This window comes from Lutjanus erythropterus, chromosome 20, assembly GCF_056507025.1.
Source record: "Lutjanus erythropterus isolate fLutEry1 chromosome 20, fLutEry1.hap2, whole genome shotgun sequence".
NCBI classification, from domain to species: domain Eukaryota; kingdom Metazoa; phylum Chordata; class Actinopteri; order Lutjaniformes; family Lutjanidae; genus Lutjanus; species Lutjanus erythropterus.
In genome coordinates this window covers 23,458,052-23,473,661 of record NC_139336.1, presented here as the reverse complement: position 1 = coordinate 23,473,661, position 15,610 = coordinate 23,458,052, and the positions used below count along the sequence as shown (strand labels likewise).

The window sequence follows — 15,610 nt, the reverse complement described above, 5'->3', positions numbered from 1 at the left end:
CCAAAATGTAAAGATTTTATTCACAATCAACTTTACAAACATTCATAAAAAAACAAAGAGTGCATTCATAAATTCAAGATGACAATGGATGTGATCACAAGTTCTGTTGATCTGCAGGTTTAAAAAGGAGGATGTGCCTCACAGCATCAGTGCAGTGATATTTCTACAAAGGCATCTGATTTGTCTGTTTCAAATACAAGCATGGAGTTGATAGCATATGGATTTGCTTCCCTTTGTCGCTCCCACGTCCAACCTCTCGGATGTTTTCAGATACCTCTGTACTCACGGGGACAGTAGCTGGTGAACAGAGGCTCAGCTGGGATCCCGCGGCTGAAGATGTGAAGAGATAGTTCAGATGATGAACTTGCGTGTTTGTTAAATGATGATATATATAGCTAGAATAGCATAAAGAGAGAACGGGTACTTACTCTACCATACGACAGCGGTGCACCGACAGCCTGTTGAAGGCGTCGTTGATGTCCGTCACATCCTTCGCGCTCCACAGCCGCTCTGCCACAGCGCTGGCACGAGGCCTGAGAGTGAAAGAGGACGAGAAGACTGTCATGTTTCAGCCAATGTGATGAAAGAGAAGAGATCCTGTGAGTCACTGTAATGAGAAACTTTCTCAAAATAATGATTTTGTATCTCAAAATGATCAGAAACTAAAAAAAATATTGACATAGTGTCTCAAAATAATGAGACTTTCTTAAAATAACTTAATAGCTTAACAAATTTAATTAATAATAATGATTTAGGCTGCTTGTGATGACAGCAACAACACAAAAGCAGACTGGTGTTATGTAGAAAACATTTTAAATATAAGTGAGGTTTCACTTTTCTAGGTATTATATAAATATATATATTTTAATTTGTTCATCATTGGCTCAGGTTACCATGGTTACACATCTCCAACCGGCAAGAGGCTCTCAGGAAGTGACGTGTGCGCTGAGCCTCCGAAAACATACATACTGTTTGTTTTTTTATTAAATACAAAAGTACGATGAACAATAGTACAAATTTGGGGTATGTAGTGCAAAGTTTGTGCATCAGTATGTCAAAATAATGAGAAACTGTGTCAAAATATTACTTAACAAAGATTCACATTATTTTGAGACACGAAGTCGGTATTTTGAGATAATCGTCATGAGATTATTTTGAGAACGTCGCTCATTCCGTTGACTTGTAAGATCATTTTTCATTCATCACTTTGGCGGAAACGGGCTTCGACAGTCATGTGACATTTCAAGGACCAGATAATGATCATTAAGATAATGACGATAAGAGCTTATAAAGAAATCACATGAGTGATACAGTACCAGAGTCTGGGTGTCAGGTTGGTGGCGTCCACGTACTCTCCCCACAGACAGGCTTCTCCACCAATCACAAGCTTCTTCTGTGCTTCAGTTCCTGTTTTTGAGTGTAATATTTGATGAGTTCAGGCAGCTCAACTCCACCGAACTGCAGTGATAATTCTGATCGATTACATAAAATGATTGATTAGTTGAATTAGAATTATATAGTGAAATCTTAAGGCATTTTTCCTCTGTTCATTCAACAGGCTTACACATGTTTGCGCAAGAGTGACAAACATCCGTGTCAAGAGTCGATGCAGCTAATAAAATCTGACACGACAATAAAACTGAATCATATGAGCGAGGCAAAGTCCCAACACCTAACTGGCAAAAAAAAAAAGCAAATGACTTAGTCGCAATGGGCAGGACAAAAAAAAAAAAAAAGTCTTGCTACGTAAAACAATCATGGAGACACAAACCCTTGAAATCCTGCGGGTCGGCCTTGTACTGGCCCTGCCAGTCCTGTCCGTAGGAGATACGGTTCAGGTACCAGGGAGTGGACAGCAGGGTCTGGTACCCAAATGATGTAACATTTGCCATCTCATTCTGGTATTGCTGCTGGTTTCCTTTCCAAACGTGGATAAGTGTGTCTGGTTTCAGCTACACAGCACACACACACACATGCAAATATCAGTATCAGAGAGATAAAAAAGAAAAAAAAAAGAAAAATGGAGGACAGAGAGGTGGAACAAAGACGAAAATGTCCGAGCCTTCTACTGTTTTGAGTCATTTTAAGCCATAGATGTGTCTTTCGTGTTTTTTTTTTATTCCTTTTTGATGTCTCATAACTTGTATGGCAACATTTGAAGGGAGTGTTTTTAAATCAAAAAGGTTCCGTCCAACTTTCGTCTTGGTCCAGGTTTATGAAGGACCAAACCTGACTTATTTTCCCCTTGCTGGTGGATTTGAACCCAGGACATCTAAGACGAGGGGCCGCATGCAAGAACTTTTTCGTATTCTCATCTTAATCTTCTTAACTTAACAATCTGCCTGTGCGTTTTCAAGTACATGTTCATGAGAATTGCAAATTAGCATAATTAGCGCCCCAATAGTTAGTGATGGGCAGATGACGCTCTGTGGTCTTCTTTCTATTACAGTAAATATATTTCAGATATCTACTTTGAAAAAAAGTCCTGCCATTGCATGATGATCACTGGCCTGCAGGGGAGGAGGGGGTGAAGGGAAGTCTCCATCATGAATTACAAAAAAAACTTACCATAATAATAATAGTTGATGTTGCTGTCATGTTTTGCAACAGAGGATGTTGGCCTGCACAGTGACTTGCATTAACTTGCATGTGAAAAGACGCCTGACAGTAGAGTTGCAATGATTAATCGGTTATTAAGTGATTATTAAATTTACGCCAACTAGCTTCTTAATATTTTCTGGTTTCTTTACTCCACTGACAGCAAACTTTCAGTTCTGGACAAAACAAGATGTGAGGACGTCATCTTGAGTTCTAGGAAACACTGATCATCATTTTTCATCACTTTATAGACCAAACTAGGGCTGCAGCTGACGATCATTTTCAAAGTTGATTAATCAGTCATTTGTCCTCTTGATTAATAGTTGTTTGGTCTTTAAAATGTCAGAATATGGTGAAAAAAAACAGTCACTGTTTCCCAACGTCTAAGATGACATCCTCAAATGTCTATAAATGTCTAAAAGATATTCAGTTTACTGTCACAGAAGAGTGAAGATACCAAAAAATATTCAAATTTAAGGGGAATTTCGACTCTTTTCTTGAAAAAAGTAACTCAAACCAATTCATCGATTATCAAAATAGTTGACGATTAATGTAATTTTCGATTTATAATGATTAATCAATATTTGTTGCAGCTTTAGACCAAACAACTAATACAATAATCGTGAAATTAATCAACAACGCAGCAATTGGGCCACAGGTGGAAGTCGAACCAGCGGCCACTGCACAGGACTTGATTATGAACTGTAATTTATATAAACTCAAAACTGATTCAAAGTTTTAAAATATACAGCCCACTGTTTGTAATTAAATCTGTTTGTACGAGAAGTTCTTGCATAGGGCCCGAGGTGTGTACTTTCTTGCCATGCCACAATGCTAATGCTCATTATTTAATTAGGATTTTACTGAGTATTTAATCGGCTGGTTTGTTCATTCATTGTCTCAAATACACCAGGATTGGTCCTCCACTACATCAGTCCATCAAACAACATGTGAAAACCACCAACCACACGGCCCCATGTTTGCTTCATGTCAAGTTTCTGACTCTGTCACAACTGTGCATTTTTCAAGCGTAAGCCTGTTGAACAAAATCCAGAATGATCACATTTTGATTCATTAAACCAGGCCTAAATCAACAGGTTTTCCTCCACCAAATTAATTGATTGGTTATAATAAAACATTCTGGTGAAAACTGACCGTTGAAGCTGAGCGGCTCAACCTTGTAGTACTTCTGCCAGTCCTGGTTGTAGCTAATGTAATCTAGGTACCATGGGGCAGAGAGGATGGCGGTGAACCCTGCTGCTGTCGCTTTGCTCATCTCGTCATAAAATCCGCCGCCGATCCACACATGCACTACTGTGTCCTGCTTTAGCTGGAACAGTTACAGACCAAGCTCCTCTACTTAGGTTAGATGGTACATGACTGGTTGGTTTTCATCAAAGGAACAGTTTGACATTTTGGGAAAGATATTCAGGTGAGCTAAATATGAAACTTAATTGAAGCAGGCAGTTAGCTTAGCTTAGCATAAAGACTGGAAAAGAGAAAACAGCTAGCCTGGTTCTGGCTGAAGGTACCAAAGTGTAAAAACGACAAGGTGTGGTTTTATGGGAGTTATCACCTCTCGTTGCCTGGCAACCATACAATGACAAGAATAAGCTAGCTAGCGGGAAGCATCAACATCTGCCCCTTAAAAACCACAACATGTTGTTTGGGTAAAACAAGTGAATGACGAGCCTTTAGGAGGAGCTAGTCAGTGGAATTTTTACTTTTGGACAGAGCCAGATGAGCACTTTACCATGTTCGCAATCTTTATGCTAAGCTAAGCTAACCAGCTGCTGGTGATAGCTTCATATTTGGAAGCTACCTAATCTTAAAGGGTAATTTTTGTAGTTTTTAACACGGACATATATTTATTCATATTCTAGCTGACAAACAACAAGATGTAACGAGTCAATTACAGATCTTTAGGAGGTGTTGGTAGGCAGATTTTGTTACAATGACAGAGCCAGACTAGTGGTTTACTTCATTTCCAGTCTTTAAGCTAACTGTAGCTGCTTAGCTTCATATTTAGCATTTGGACATGAGGTTGTTTTTTCCATCTTTTATTCTAGCTTTCGAAAGCATATAAGAATATTTCCGAAATGTCAATCTATCCTTTTAACAACACAGAATGAAAAACAAAAAAATGACTTAACAATTGTGATCATGCACTTATTTTAAGTAGATCATGTTTGGGCAAAATTTCAATATTTGATTCATCAGTTATATGTAATCATAAAGGGTAATTTTGGCATTTTTGAACTTTGAGATATTTATTCATATTATAGGTGAAAGTTGGATGAGAAAATTGATACCACCCTCATGTCTGTATGCTGAATGAAACCTTGATTAGAAACCAGTTAGCTTAGCTTAGCATAAAGTCTGGAAACACAGAAAACAGCAATCTTGGTCTTTGTCAGAGGTGAAAAAAAACACCCACCAGCACCTCTAAAGCTGACTAATCATTTTGTTTGTGTGATCTGTACAAATAATGAAGTGAAAAAAATACAAGTTATGGTTTTATGGGAAGGTTACCGCCACTTGTTGCCTGGCAACCTTACAATGACAAGACTAGCCCCCCCCCCCAAGTCTGTTGTTTGGTTAAAACAAAAGGAGATATAACAAGTTAACCACAAATCTTTAGGAGGTGTTGGTGGGCAGATTTTCGTACCTTTGGACAGAGCCAGGCTAGCTGTTTACCACATTTACAGCCTAACACGAAGCTAAGTTAAGCTAAGCTAAGCTAACTGTAACTACTCACATTAGCTTCTTATTTAGCTTTCAGGTATGAGATGTTGTCTTTTATTTTAGCTATAGCAATATTTCCCCAAATGTCAAACTATTCCTTTAACAACACAGAATGAAAAACAAAAACACAAATGGCCAATAAATGGTGATAAAGTACTTTGCAATCAAACACTGAAATTTTGCCCAAACATCTTGATCTAGTTAGCAAGCAAAAAAGAAAGATAATAAAACTTCTTCATTTTCAAAAGGGTAACTTTGGTATTTTCATGTGACCAATAGGGACAACAGTTTTTATAATTGTTGCAGTATTGAGCCGCAGCCTGCAGAAGAATCTACAATGTGATCCCACTGGGCAAGTAAGTGCTAGTTTTACCAGTGACAGGCTCAGATCGTTATTCTAGGTGTCTGACAACATAATGGAACGGATCCAAACAGAGACAGACCAGAGTTTTAAAGAGTGATATATGTTTTGTTAACAGACGTTTTATTGCTCTCATCAAACTAACCAGACTGTCCTAACAATCATCACACAGTCTTGTTTGCTTAAAATAAACCCTTAATTCTAAAATAATATGTGATTATAAAATATAATGAGAGGAGCAAGAAGAAGGTCAGAGAAGCCGCAGGGAGAAACAGCCAGGATATTCTCACAGTATTTTTTTTTGTGTGTGTGTGTTTCTGTTGTGTTTAAATTAAGTGTGTTTTACGATGATAAAATTACCACTTTTGTAAAGGGAGTTTGGTGAGAGCAATAAAGCAAACATTTCTGGTTAAACAACACCTATTGATAATGTTGTAAGACACTTTAAATAACAATCTGAGCCTGTTATTGGCAAGTATGTGCACTAAAAGTACCTTTTTCGCCATAGTAGCTACTACTTAGTAGTTACTACTTAGTAGTTAGCTTAGCTAACTTTAGCTTAGTTTCAGTTCTGCTGGCTGCAGCACTCTAATGTTGTCTCCATTAGTCACTTAGACACAGAAACATGGGCAAACAGGGTGCACCTAAAAAAAAAATAACAAAGTTACACTCTAACTCTAAAATGGAACGAGGTGATAATGTTATTTATATGGCATTATATACTATTTAAGTTACCTTGACACCATTGTCAAAGACCTCCTGCCAGATCATGTAGCCCTTCTTAGTTGTGGTGACAATGTCCAACAGTCTATCAGATTAAAAAGATGAAAGGGGGGGAAAAAAATCCAGTTGTTTTAATTTTACATCTGGAATAGGAAACAAGAAACATGTTTTTTATAGAAAATGAGCAACACACCTTTGGATGTAGAATGACTCCAGTTTGCTGTAGTCTTGTCCGAAGCCGTGCTGTTCCATGAACTTCTGAATGTCTGGGTTGGACTTCCTGCAGGGAAAATAAAACCAGCAGCCAAAATTAACTGATCATTAGTCTTTGATGCTGCGGAGAAGTTTGTTTTTTTAATATTGTGCATACCAGTGCATTCAAATAATGCACGACACTTAAAACTTTAACTAAAATATCTTATGATATCAAGTCAACTAAAGCTAGACTAAAAATAAAACAACTGAGATGACTAAACTATGGCTAAAGCTACATAAAAACTTGCTGTCAAAATGAACAGTCTTACCAGCAGCTGAAGTCCACCTCATCACCTCCCAGGTGAACGTAGCCATCAGGGAACACGGTGCTGATCTCCTTGAAGAACTGGCTCATGAAGTCATACGTGGTGTTCAGGATGGGGTTCACCGGTCCAAAGGTGCCGGAGGGTTTGGAGCCAGAGTAACAGGGCGTGAGCAGATCCGTCTGGCCTTGGAGGAACAAGAAGTGGAGTAGATATGAATTTGCTGTGAGGTGGTTTTTGAGAGAAAATTGGATCTAATTCTTCACAAAGAAATGCTAGCTACCTTTGCCCCAAGACTGCGTGTGTCCCGGAGTGTCAAACTCCGGGATAACACGAATTCCTCTCAGACGGGCAAACTCGATCACCATCTTCACATCGGCGGGTGTATACACATGTGTGTACGGGTGGTAAGCTCCCTGTGAACAAGAGAACAACAATGAACAAACTCTTCTGGTGGACTGTGACATATAAAATGTCCTAATATGAAAAACTCCACTTGTCTTTGCTGGGACTTAAAGGGACAGTTCAGACTATTTGGGGTTGTATGAGTATTAGCTACAGTAGATGGAGGTCAACACACGCACAGTTTGGAGAAGCAGCAAACATATTTCAGAAAATTTTGGGAGAAGACAAATAGTCTGAAACAACAACAAAGTTAGGTGAAAAACACACTTTTATATAAACCTTAATATTCTAGGTATAGGTAAATATAAGTATTGGCATTGGTTCCTGAATAAACATACAACCCCCAATGAAATAATCCGAACTATCCCTTTAACATCAGTAACAGTCTCACTGACCTGCTGGCTCAGCTGTGGGAACGTTCGGCTCAGATAAGGGAAGGATGGATCATCCACAATGTGCCAGTGGAAAACATTAATTTTGTTCATCGCCATTGTTTCCTGCGTGATGTGAACAAAGAAAAAATAATTAAATTGGTAAATAAAGTTTAAAATGAGAAAAATAAAACCAAAAAAAAAAAATCTTACTGACGCACCAGATTGGCCAAGATGACTTTGACGGGCAGGAAGTGCCGAGAGGTGTCCAGTAAGATGCCTCTGTGAGCAAATCTGGGGAAGTCGCTGATTGATGACGAATTGATGCTTTTCTAAAAAGATACAAAAAGTTAAAAATCAGCCAGATTCATTCAAGGAAATGTCCTCATTAGGAACAACGTGAGACAATCATACTTACAGTTCCATATTCATCTTCATACACCAACTGGCTGAAAGTTTCCAGACCTGAAAACAGAAACGAACACATTCAGGGTTTGTACAGGTGCTAAGTGCACTAAGAGACACCCAGTCACCTTTCTGTAAAATGCTATTATGAAACATAGTTTGTTGTTTTTAGTGAAATATCGTCTGATTTAATGTGATGAAGACATGATACAATCATTTTCAGTATATGTATAGGAATACATAATTTGCCACAGCTGTAAGTTGCTGGAAAAGCTTGAAAAGTGTTGGAGGAGTAAGAACTCTGCACATTGTACTATAGATTTCTTATGATACCATATAATAAAGTTACAGACAAGTGATAATACGCCCCAAAACATGTGGTCAAAGTTCCACAATAACAAACGCTGGAATTTTACGGCGCAGGAAGGAGTGATGCCAGGTGTTGCACTGTAGCGCCACACAAAATGTAACACCACGTCAGACTTGGTATTTCATCAACGCAACAGCTTTTTAAATGGACGCATCTCATACACACTATATATACTCTACGTGCACTTTTTAAAAATCTGTGATCATGTGTTTGTTTTGGTCCAGATTGGAGATGAAATGATGATCGTGCTAATGATTAGGGGCAATAGATCAATACTGTATTGTATCTGCAGTCACTTGTCCCTCAAAGGTCCCATTTCATGACTTGAGAAGCCATTCCTCTGACTTCAGTGTGTTCACGAGCTGAAGTAACATGAAAACAACATGGATGCTGCAGAGGGTAGAGCAGGGAAAGGTTGTTATTGTTGCTGTAGCGTCTGAGAGATGAGTTAGCAGAGACTAGCATCATGTTTCCATCCAAGTGTACTGAAACAGTTTGTAGCTTCATATTACAAAGTGGTTTTGTTTCAGACATGTTGCTGCAGTGATACACTCCATAAAACCATAAAATGCTTCACCTGACTTGTTATCTGGGTCAGGGCCAATCAGTAATCTAGGTAAGCAGGTTAATAACGTTTCTAACTTATCTTTGTCGCTCTGCTCTACCTGGACAGCAACGAATGTTTATAACCTAATTATACCAGATTACAAATAACAACCCCAATTCGAAAAAAGCTGAAACACACATCCTTTGACCTAAATTCAGTTTAATGTTCAAAATGATTAACTTTATTGTTTTGTGTAAATATGAACTCAATCTGAATTTGATGCCTGCAACACGTTTCATAAAAGTTGGGAAAGGAGGATGTTTACCACTGTGTTACATCACCTTTTCTACAGTAAACATTTGGTAACTGAGGACACTAACTGTAAAAGTTTCGAAAGTGAAATTCTTTCTCATTCTTGCTTGATGCAACAACAGTCTGTGGTCCCTGTTGTTGTATTTTGCGCTTCATAATGCACCACACATCTTCAATAGGAGACAGGTCTGGACTGCAGGCAGGTCAGTCTAGGATCTGTACTTTTTTTTTGTTGCCCTTGTCCTAATTTTTTGGAATGTATTCCAGGCATCAAATTCAGAATGAATGTAAATTGACCAAAAAAAGTATCTTGTCTTTGTACTTTACTTAACTGAATACAAGTCGAAAAGTTTATGTAAATCATTGCATTTTTGGAATCGGGGTTGTACATGTGGGCAAAGTTTCTTACCATCAATAAATGCACTATTAGATGAAAAGATCGATACCAGTCTCATGTCTGTCTATTAAATATGAAGCTACAGCCAGGAGAAATTAGCTTAGCTTAGCTTAGCATTAAAAGAGGGAATGGAAAAAAGCCTTGACTTGTCATCCTCATTGAGGTTTCCAGACAAATAACGGAGACATGTTGAACTAACTGCTCCTGAACAAGAAACAGTGAAGCACATATTAATAACTTCATGCTAAGCTAAGCTAACCATCTCCTGGCTGTAGACTCATATTTAACAGACAGACATGAGCGTGATGTTGATGTCTATTTCACATAATATTCAGCTACTCCTTTAAGCTATTTAATCAAACAAAAATGTTAAAAAAATTATCTGTTTTCAGCTTCTTTCATCAGATGGCCTTCAGCTTTTCTGTTTTTATCTGACTGTAAATAGAATAATTCTCAGTTCTCAACCAGTGGATTGATAAGAAAAGCATTTGAAAGACATGATCACACATTCTTTGAATTTGTGATAAACTGATGCATCGATAATGGTATCAACTGATAGTTGCAGCCTGGATGCAGAGTTTAGTTTGAGGTGGTGCAAAAATGGTAATAAATAAATATATATCCTACCATGCAGGGCTCCCCAGACTTTTGGTGCTTTCAGGACAGCAATCGGCTGATCCACTGACAGTTCATCTGTGGACACAAACAGTGTTGTGAAGGCTTGTCAGCTGGTTATTATGGTGCTAAAGACCCTGAGTCTTAAGCACTCAGGAGGGCTTTGAACATTCATCTTTATTAATGTTAATCCTGGTATCTACCATCCAGGTGAGCTACAATTCCTCTGAGCAGTCTTAAGTATTCACGCTTCCTCTGCTTGGAAAATACAGCATAAGAATCAAACACATGCCTCATATTCTCAAAGTATTTAGATCCTTTTTAAGTAAAAGTACAATACTGTAAAATACTCTGTTACAAGTAAGGGTCCTGCATTCAGATCCCTGTCCAGGTTAAAGTATTATGAACAAAATGTACTTCCAGTATCAAAGGCGTGAGCATCAATATCTAAGCAGCATTTTAGTGCTGTTGCTGCTTCAGGAGGAGCTCGTTTCAGCTGCCTTATATGCAGCTTGGTAGTCAAGGCCTCCTCTGAATGGCCACAAGATGAAAAACACAATGTTTTGTTACCAAACTGTGTATTCACATTCTGGCCTTTCCTCTAACCTTTGCTTGTTTTGTGAGATACTGGATAATTTTCAGGGTTTTGGCTTCAAAAAGTTTCCAATTAAATATAGATTAAACCTGTGAGAAATCTAGAGGGGAAACATCTGTTTGTGACAAGGGCCACCAACTACACACTGCTGTTTTGAAAGGAGTCACAGGCCAAAACTGTTGGGGATGCAAGTTATTTATTTAACCTTTATTTAACCAGGAAGTCACCTCGAGACTGAAATCACTTTTTCATGGGAGACTTGGCCAAGACAGCACACCAGTTACAGTTTAAAATGGGAATAAAGACACATAACACAAGAAATACAAACATCACACAAGTAAAGAAGAGACTAAATCCAAATCAAATAAAACAGTTGCATATGATATGATTTTGTAATGTGAAATAAATTCAAATAATTTGAAATATAATGACCATTTGGCAGACAAACAAATGTTCAGGAGAACAATGTATTATAATTGCCTCTGAAATGTAGTGGAATAGAAGTATTGAGTGCAGTGCTTCAGTAACTGTACTCCTTAGTTACTGTAAGTAGATTGTTTTTTGATTTTAGTTGTACCACAAACAGCAAAAAAAAGTTTAACCGCAACAGATAAACATTATGACTTATCAGCAGCGGCACATAGATAACAGTATGCAAATTTCATTTCTGCATAAGCAGTGATGAGAAATGTATGCAGATCATTTACTTAAGAGAAATAGTTTAGTTTTTGTCTGTAAAATCAAAAGTATCAAATAAATGTAGTGGATTAAAAAGTACAATATTTCCCTCTGAAGTAGTGGAGCAGAAGTATAAAGTAGAGTACTTCAGTAAATTTACTTCCTAGTTACTTTCCACCTCTAAAAGTGGAATGTTTTTTGGTTTTGGTTGAACCATAGCATCAGATGGCTATTATGATTTATCAGCAGAGGTCTGAAGATGCATGTATGTGTGCGACTTTCATTTCCGCAGAAGCAGCCAAGGGAAAAATATGTAGATCATTTACTTAAAGGCTTGATTCAAATTAACTGTAGTGAGGTTGTATGAGGTTCTTATCAATAGTCAGTGTGTTTTCACAGTACAGTAGATGGCATTCAGCACACTTCCTGTTTGGAGAATCAGCAGGAGTACCCATGTATGAGGGTGCGTAATGTACTGACATGTACAGGGTCAGCAGAAAAATATATTTTAGCCACCAAAGAAACGCACCACAGTCACAAAATAACATGAACTAACCAATCAAGGCAACTGTGGACCAGCAACTTCTGTGTTCTGCGAGGTAAGATTACTGCTTTGCCAGTAGAGTCTGGTTGGTTTGGAGAGAGTGATACTGTATATGGCTTTCCTAATAGTGGTTTCCCATTGGAAAAGACATTATGATGCTTTTCACTGCTTTACTTTACTGTTGGACAGCGTTTTTCGACAGGAAACCACTGTTATATAAGCCAAATATCACTCTCTCCAAACCAACCAGACTCCAATGGTAAAATCTGACGTTTTACTTTGCACAGCACGGGAGTTGCTGGTCTACTGGCACCTCAATCTTCTAGTTTGGTTTTGTTATTTTGTGACTTCAGTTAATCCAAACTAACCTTTTAAAGCACATAAGTCACACAATAACACAGACTAACTAACACATCAGGGCAACAGTAAACCAGTAACTCCTGTGTTCAGGAACGTAGAATTGCTGATTTTGCTAATGGAGTTTGGCTGCTTTCGAGGAAATTAAAAATATTATCGATATGATATTTTTTTTATTTTCAAGAGGCTAAAATATGTTTTGCTAAAGTATCTCAAACTGTCACAAAAATGTAATAAAGGAGTACAACATGCACTCAAGTACTAGTATTACTTTTTGAGCAAATGTCATGTTCCTCCACTGCGCAGGCGCAGCAGCATTATCAACATTCATTGTGATATCAAAGAAGAAATGAGGAAGGGACTGACTCACATGACTCGTCAGAAGACAGCTCTGTCAGCTCAGAGGGGCCCGTCCGCTTGCCTTTGTTCAGCTGCCTTTTTGCACTGCCAAACATGTACTCATAATACCTGTTGAGAGACACACAGGCGGGTTTGTCGTGCGGACCGTGAACGCAGCACGGCGCTTGTTTTCTCATAAGCGTAAAAACAGAAAATGAAAATCAAAGCAGCTGAATGAATTAACAAAACGCAGCCTCTTACCTCCTGTACGCGTCCTGCAGGAGGCTGCAGCTCGGGCCAGCAGAGGACTGTTTGGCGTCAACTATTTTGAAGCTGGAGCTCGTTAATTTGAATGAAACCTGCGAGATCTGCACTTTCTGCGGCAGAGGCCACAGAGAGCCGTATCTGGAGGGCTCGGCGACGAGCTTGACCTCTTCTTCCTCCCACTCTTCATCGATGTAGTTGTCCCGCAGCCCCAGCGACGAGCCCACGGTCACCACCAGCAGGACAGTAAACTTCAGAGCAGCGGTGGTCATGTTTACAGCAGACAGACCCGAGAGTCACAAGACCTGCCGGAGATCAGGCAGCAGCATTATGTGAAGGGGCGGGGCGTCTAATGCGGAAGTGAGATTAGTGCAAACATTTAAAGGGGAACCATCACCTGCACTGCTTTAAAAAAAATACCCCACATCATCTCTGTAAGCTTTATTAAAAATATGCAGAGGTGGGAAAAATACAGAAATTTTGTACTCAAGCAGAAGTACAGATAAGTGTGTAAAAGTAGGAGTACTGATTCAACATCCTTACTCAAGTAAAAGTGAAACAGTACAGGCTGTGAAATGTACTTTAAGGGATATTTCCACCGACTGTTTCTGTGCATAGCAAACTGCACCTCACCTGTTCTCTATGGTTGAGTCTCCCTCTGTGTCTGTCTCATCTCATTATGTATTTTACATTGTTTTGCCCTGCTACATCCTGGTACGTCTTTTATTTTGTCTTTATGTTGTTTTCGTCTTGTTACATCTTTTACATAATTTTATCATGTTACATCTTGCTGTGTTGTTTTTGTTTTTGTTACATCTTGTTATGTATTGCATGTTTTATGTCTTTTATATAATTTTTTATCTCATTACATCTTGTTACATCGTTTTTGTGTTTTTACGTCATTTTCATCTTGTCACGTCACATTTGTCTTGTTTACATCATTTGTCATTTCTGTCTTGTCATGTTTTGTTGTTTCTGTATTGTTATTTTTGTCTTTGTTTTTTTTTTTTTTTTTAAATGTTGTGTTTTTTACACCTTTTCATCTTGCCACATCATTTTCTTGGTGTTACGCCTGAAATGTAACTAAAGTAACAACGCTATTTTGAAAATGTAATAAGTACAAAGTACAGATATTTGTGCTAAAATGTGGGGCGTAAAAGTAAAAAGTTGTCCAAAGTATGCATACATGAAAAAGCTACTTGAGTACTGTAACAAAATATATGTACTTCGTTTCTTCCCATCTTTATAACAAAATGTTTGACTGATGTAGCTGCAGAAGTGGGACTGAGTCATTGTTATGGCAAGTCACAAGTCTTTACACTCAAGTCCCAAGTCTTTGGGTGGGGGCCGGATGGGAAATGAGCCAAATGGCTGGATATTTACATTTGCTATGTCTTACCTTTAGTTAGTAATTTAAATTCCCTCTCCTGAAACAGCCTGAGTTAAAACATTTTAAAACTAAACACTTTAAAATAATGAATGTCTCTTTGCTTGCCAACAGATCTAACCAACAAATGTGGGCAGAGGTGGCCTCGAGGTTAGAGAAACAAGTTTGGGACCAGAAGATCTGGCAGGACAACTGGTAGGATAAATGTGGGCAGGGACAGTGAGAGGCAGGGCTTGCTCTTCCTCATTACCCTCACTGAGGTGCCCTTGAGCTCTCAATGGACCTAAAATGAACAGGTTTGAAAAGAGAAAAAGCTTTATTCATTGTATAAGAATGGTGTTTATCTGTTTTTTGTAGCTTGTGAGTTTCACCAAGAAATCAATAAAGTCTTTATCCATTATCAGATTTTATTTTTTTAATTATATTTTGTATTATTAACCTTGATCTTGCTGTATTGACTTGCTGACTTGTAGTAGTTGCCTTAATCTTCATTTATATTTTTTCATTTTTATGCACTAACACAGCATACAGGTGAAAACCTACGAAAGTAGGCCTAATCAACAACCACAGGTATCAAATAAAACAGGATGATATGATATTATATGAGATACAGTTACACCATGACAAAGATCTTTAACACACTCCATCTGTCACTTTCTGGTTCATCCTGTCTTGAGCTTTACTGCAGATTAAAAAAAACACATACCACTCTACATTCTCAGGAGAATTGAACAGGCGTGGGGGAAGTGCATCACTTTACTGTTGCAGGTGGAGCTGATTTAAATTACTTCACCCACTGGTTAGTTTGTGAATATCTCTTACGTCCTCACTTGCTGGAAATGTCATGCATGGTGGCTGCTGGAACAAGCACCAACCTGTCCAACGACTTTTAGTTTGTGCGATCTGTCAGCATCTACATGTGTCACTGTAGAGTGAGACTGAACATCGCAACCTGTTGGGTGACACCCATGATTGTGCAAATAAACCTCAACCCGTTCTTCAGCCCTTTATGTGTTTAGTCATTCTTGACTCATATTCAACTTGTTACACTATACTTGATTTACAGCAAATAATTGCTC

At 38.4% G+C, this 15,610-nt stretch overlaps 1 protein-coding gene across 2 annotated transcripts; it reads right to left on the bottom strand.

The window, feature by feature from the left end:
* Positions 1-174: 174 nt before the first annotated feature.
* On the bottom strand, positions 175-13,464 carry hexb (hexosaminidase B (beta polypeptide)). 2 transcript variants are annotated; one of them, XM_084745483.1, is made up of 14 exons: positions 13,142-13,464; positions 12,912-13,009; positions 10,380-10,445; positions 8,140-8,186; positions 7,943-8,053; positions 7,746-7,847; positions 7,229-7,361; positions 6,952-7,132; positions 6,621-6,707; positions 6,440-6,512; positions 1,772-1,952; positions 1,317-1,407; positions 429-533; positions 175-330 (listed from the first exon to the last, which is right to left on the bottom strand). In XM_084745483.1, the coding sequence occupies exons 1-14, from the start codon at positions 13,414-13,416 to the stop codon at positions 267-269; spliced, it is 1,614 nt and encodes a 537-aa protein (XP_084601609.1). In that variant the 5' UTR covers positions 13,417-13,464; the 3' UTR covers positions 175-266. The 2 variants fall into 2 exon arrangements, with proteins under 2 accessions (XP_084601609.1, XP_084601610.1); XM_084745484.1 differs by lacking the exon at positions 1,772-1,952 and adding an exon at positions 3,754-3,928 and having other exon boundaries at positions 13,142-13,461.
* Between the last annotated feature and the right edge of the window lie 2,146 nt (positions 13,465-15,610).

Bases quoted from the DNA above. Each gene is read 5' to 3' on its own strand.
- hexb (XM_084745483.1), bottom strand. From the start codon at position 13,416: ATGACCACCGCTGCTCTGAAGTTTACTGTCCTGCTGGTGGTGACCGTG. The intron at 13,010-13,141 runs GTAAGAGGCTGC...GTCTCTCAACAG, and splicing joins CTGCAGGACGCGTACAGGAG to GTATTATGAGTACATGTTTG. The intron at 1,408-1,771 runs GTTTGTGTCTCC...ACTCAAAAACAG, and splicing joins CGACCCGCAGGATTTCAAGG to GAACTGAAGCACAGAAGAAG.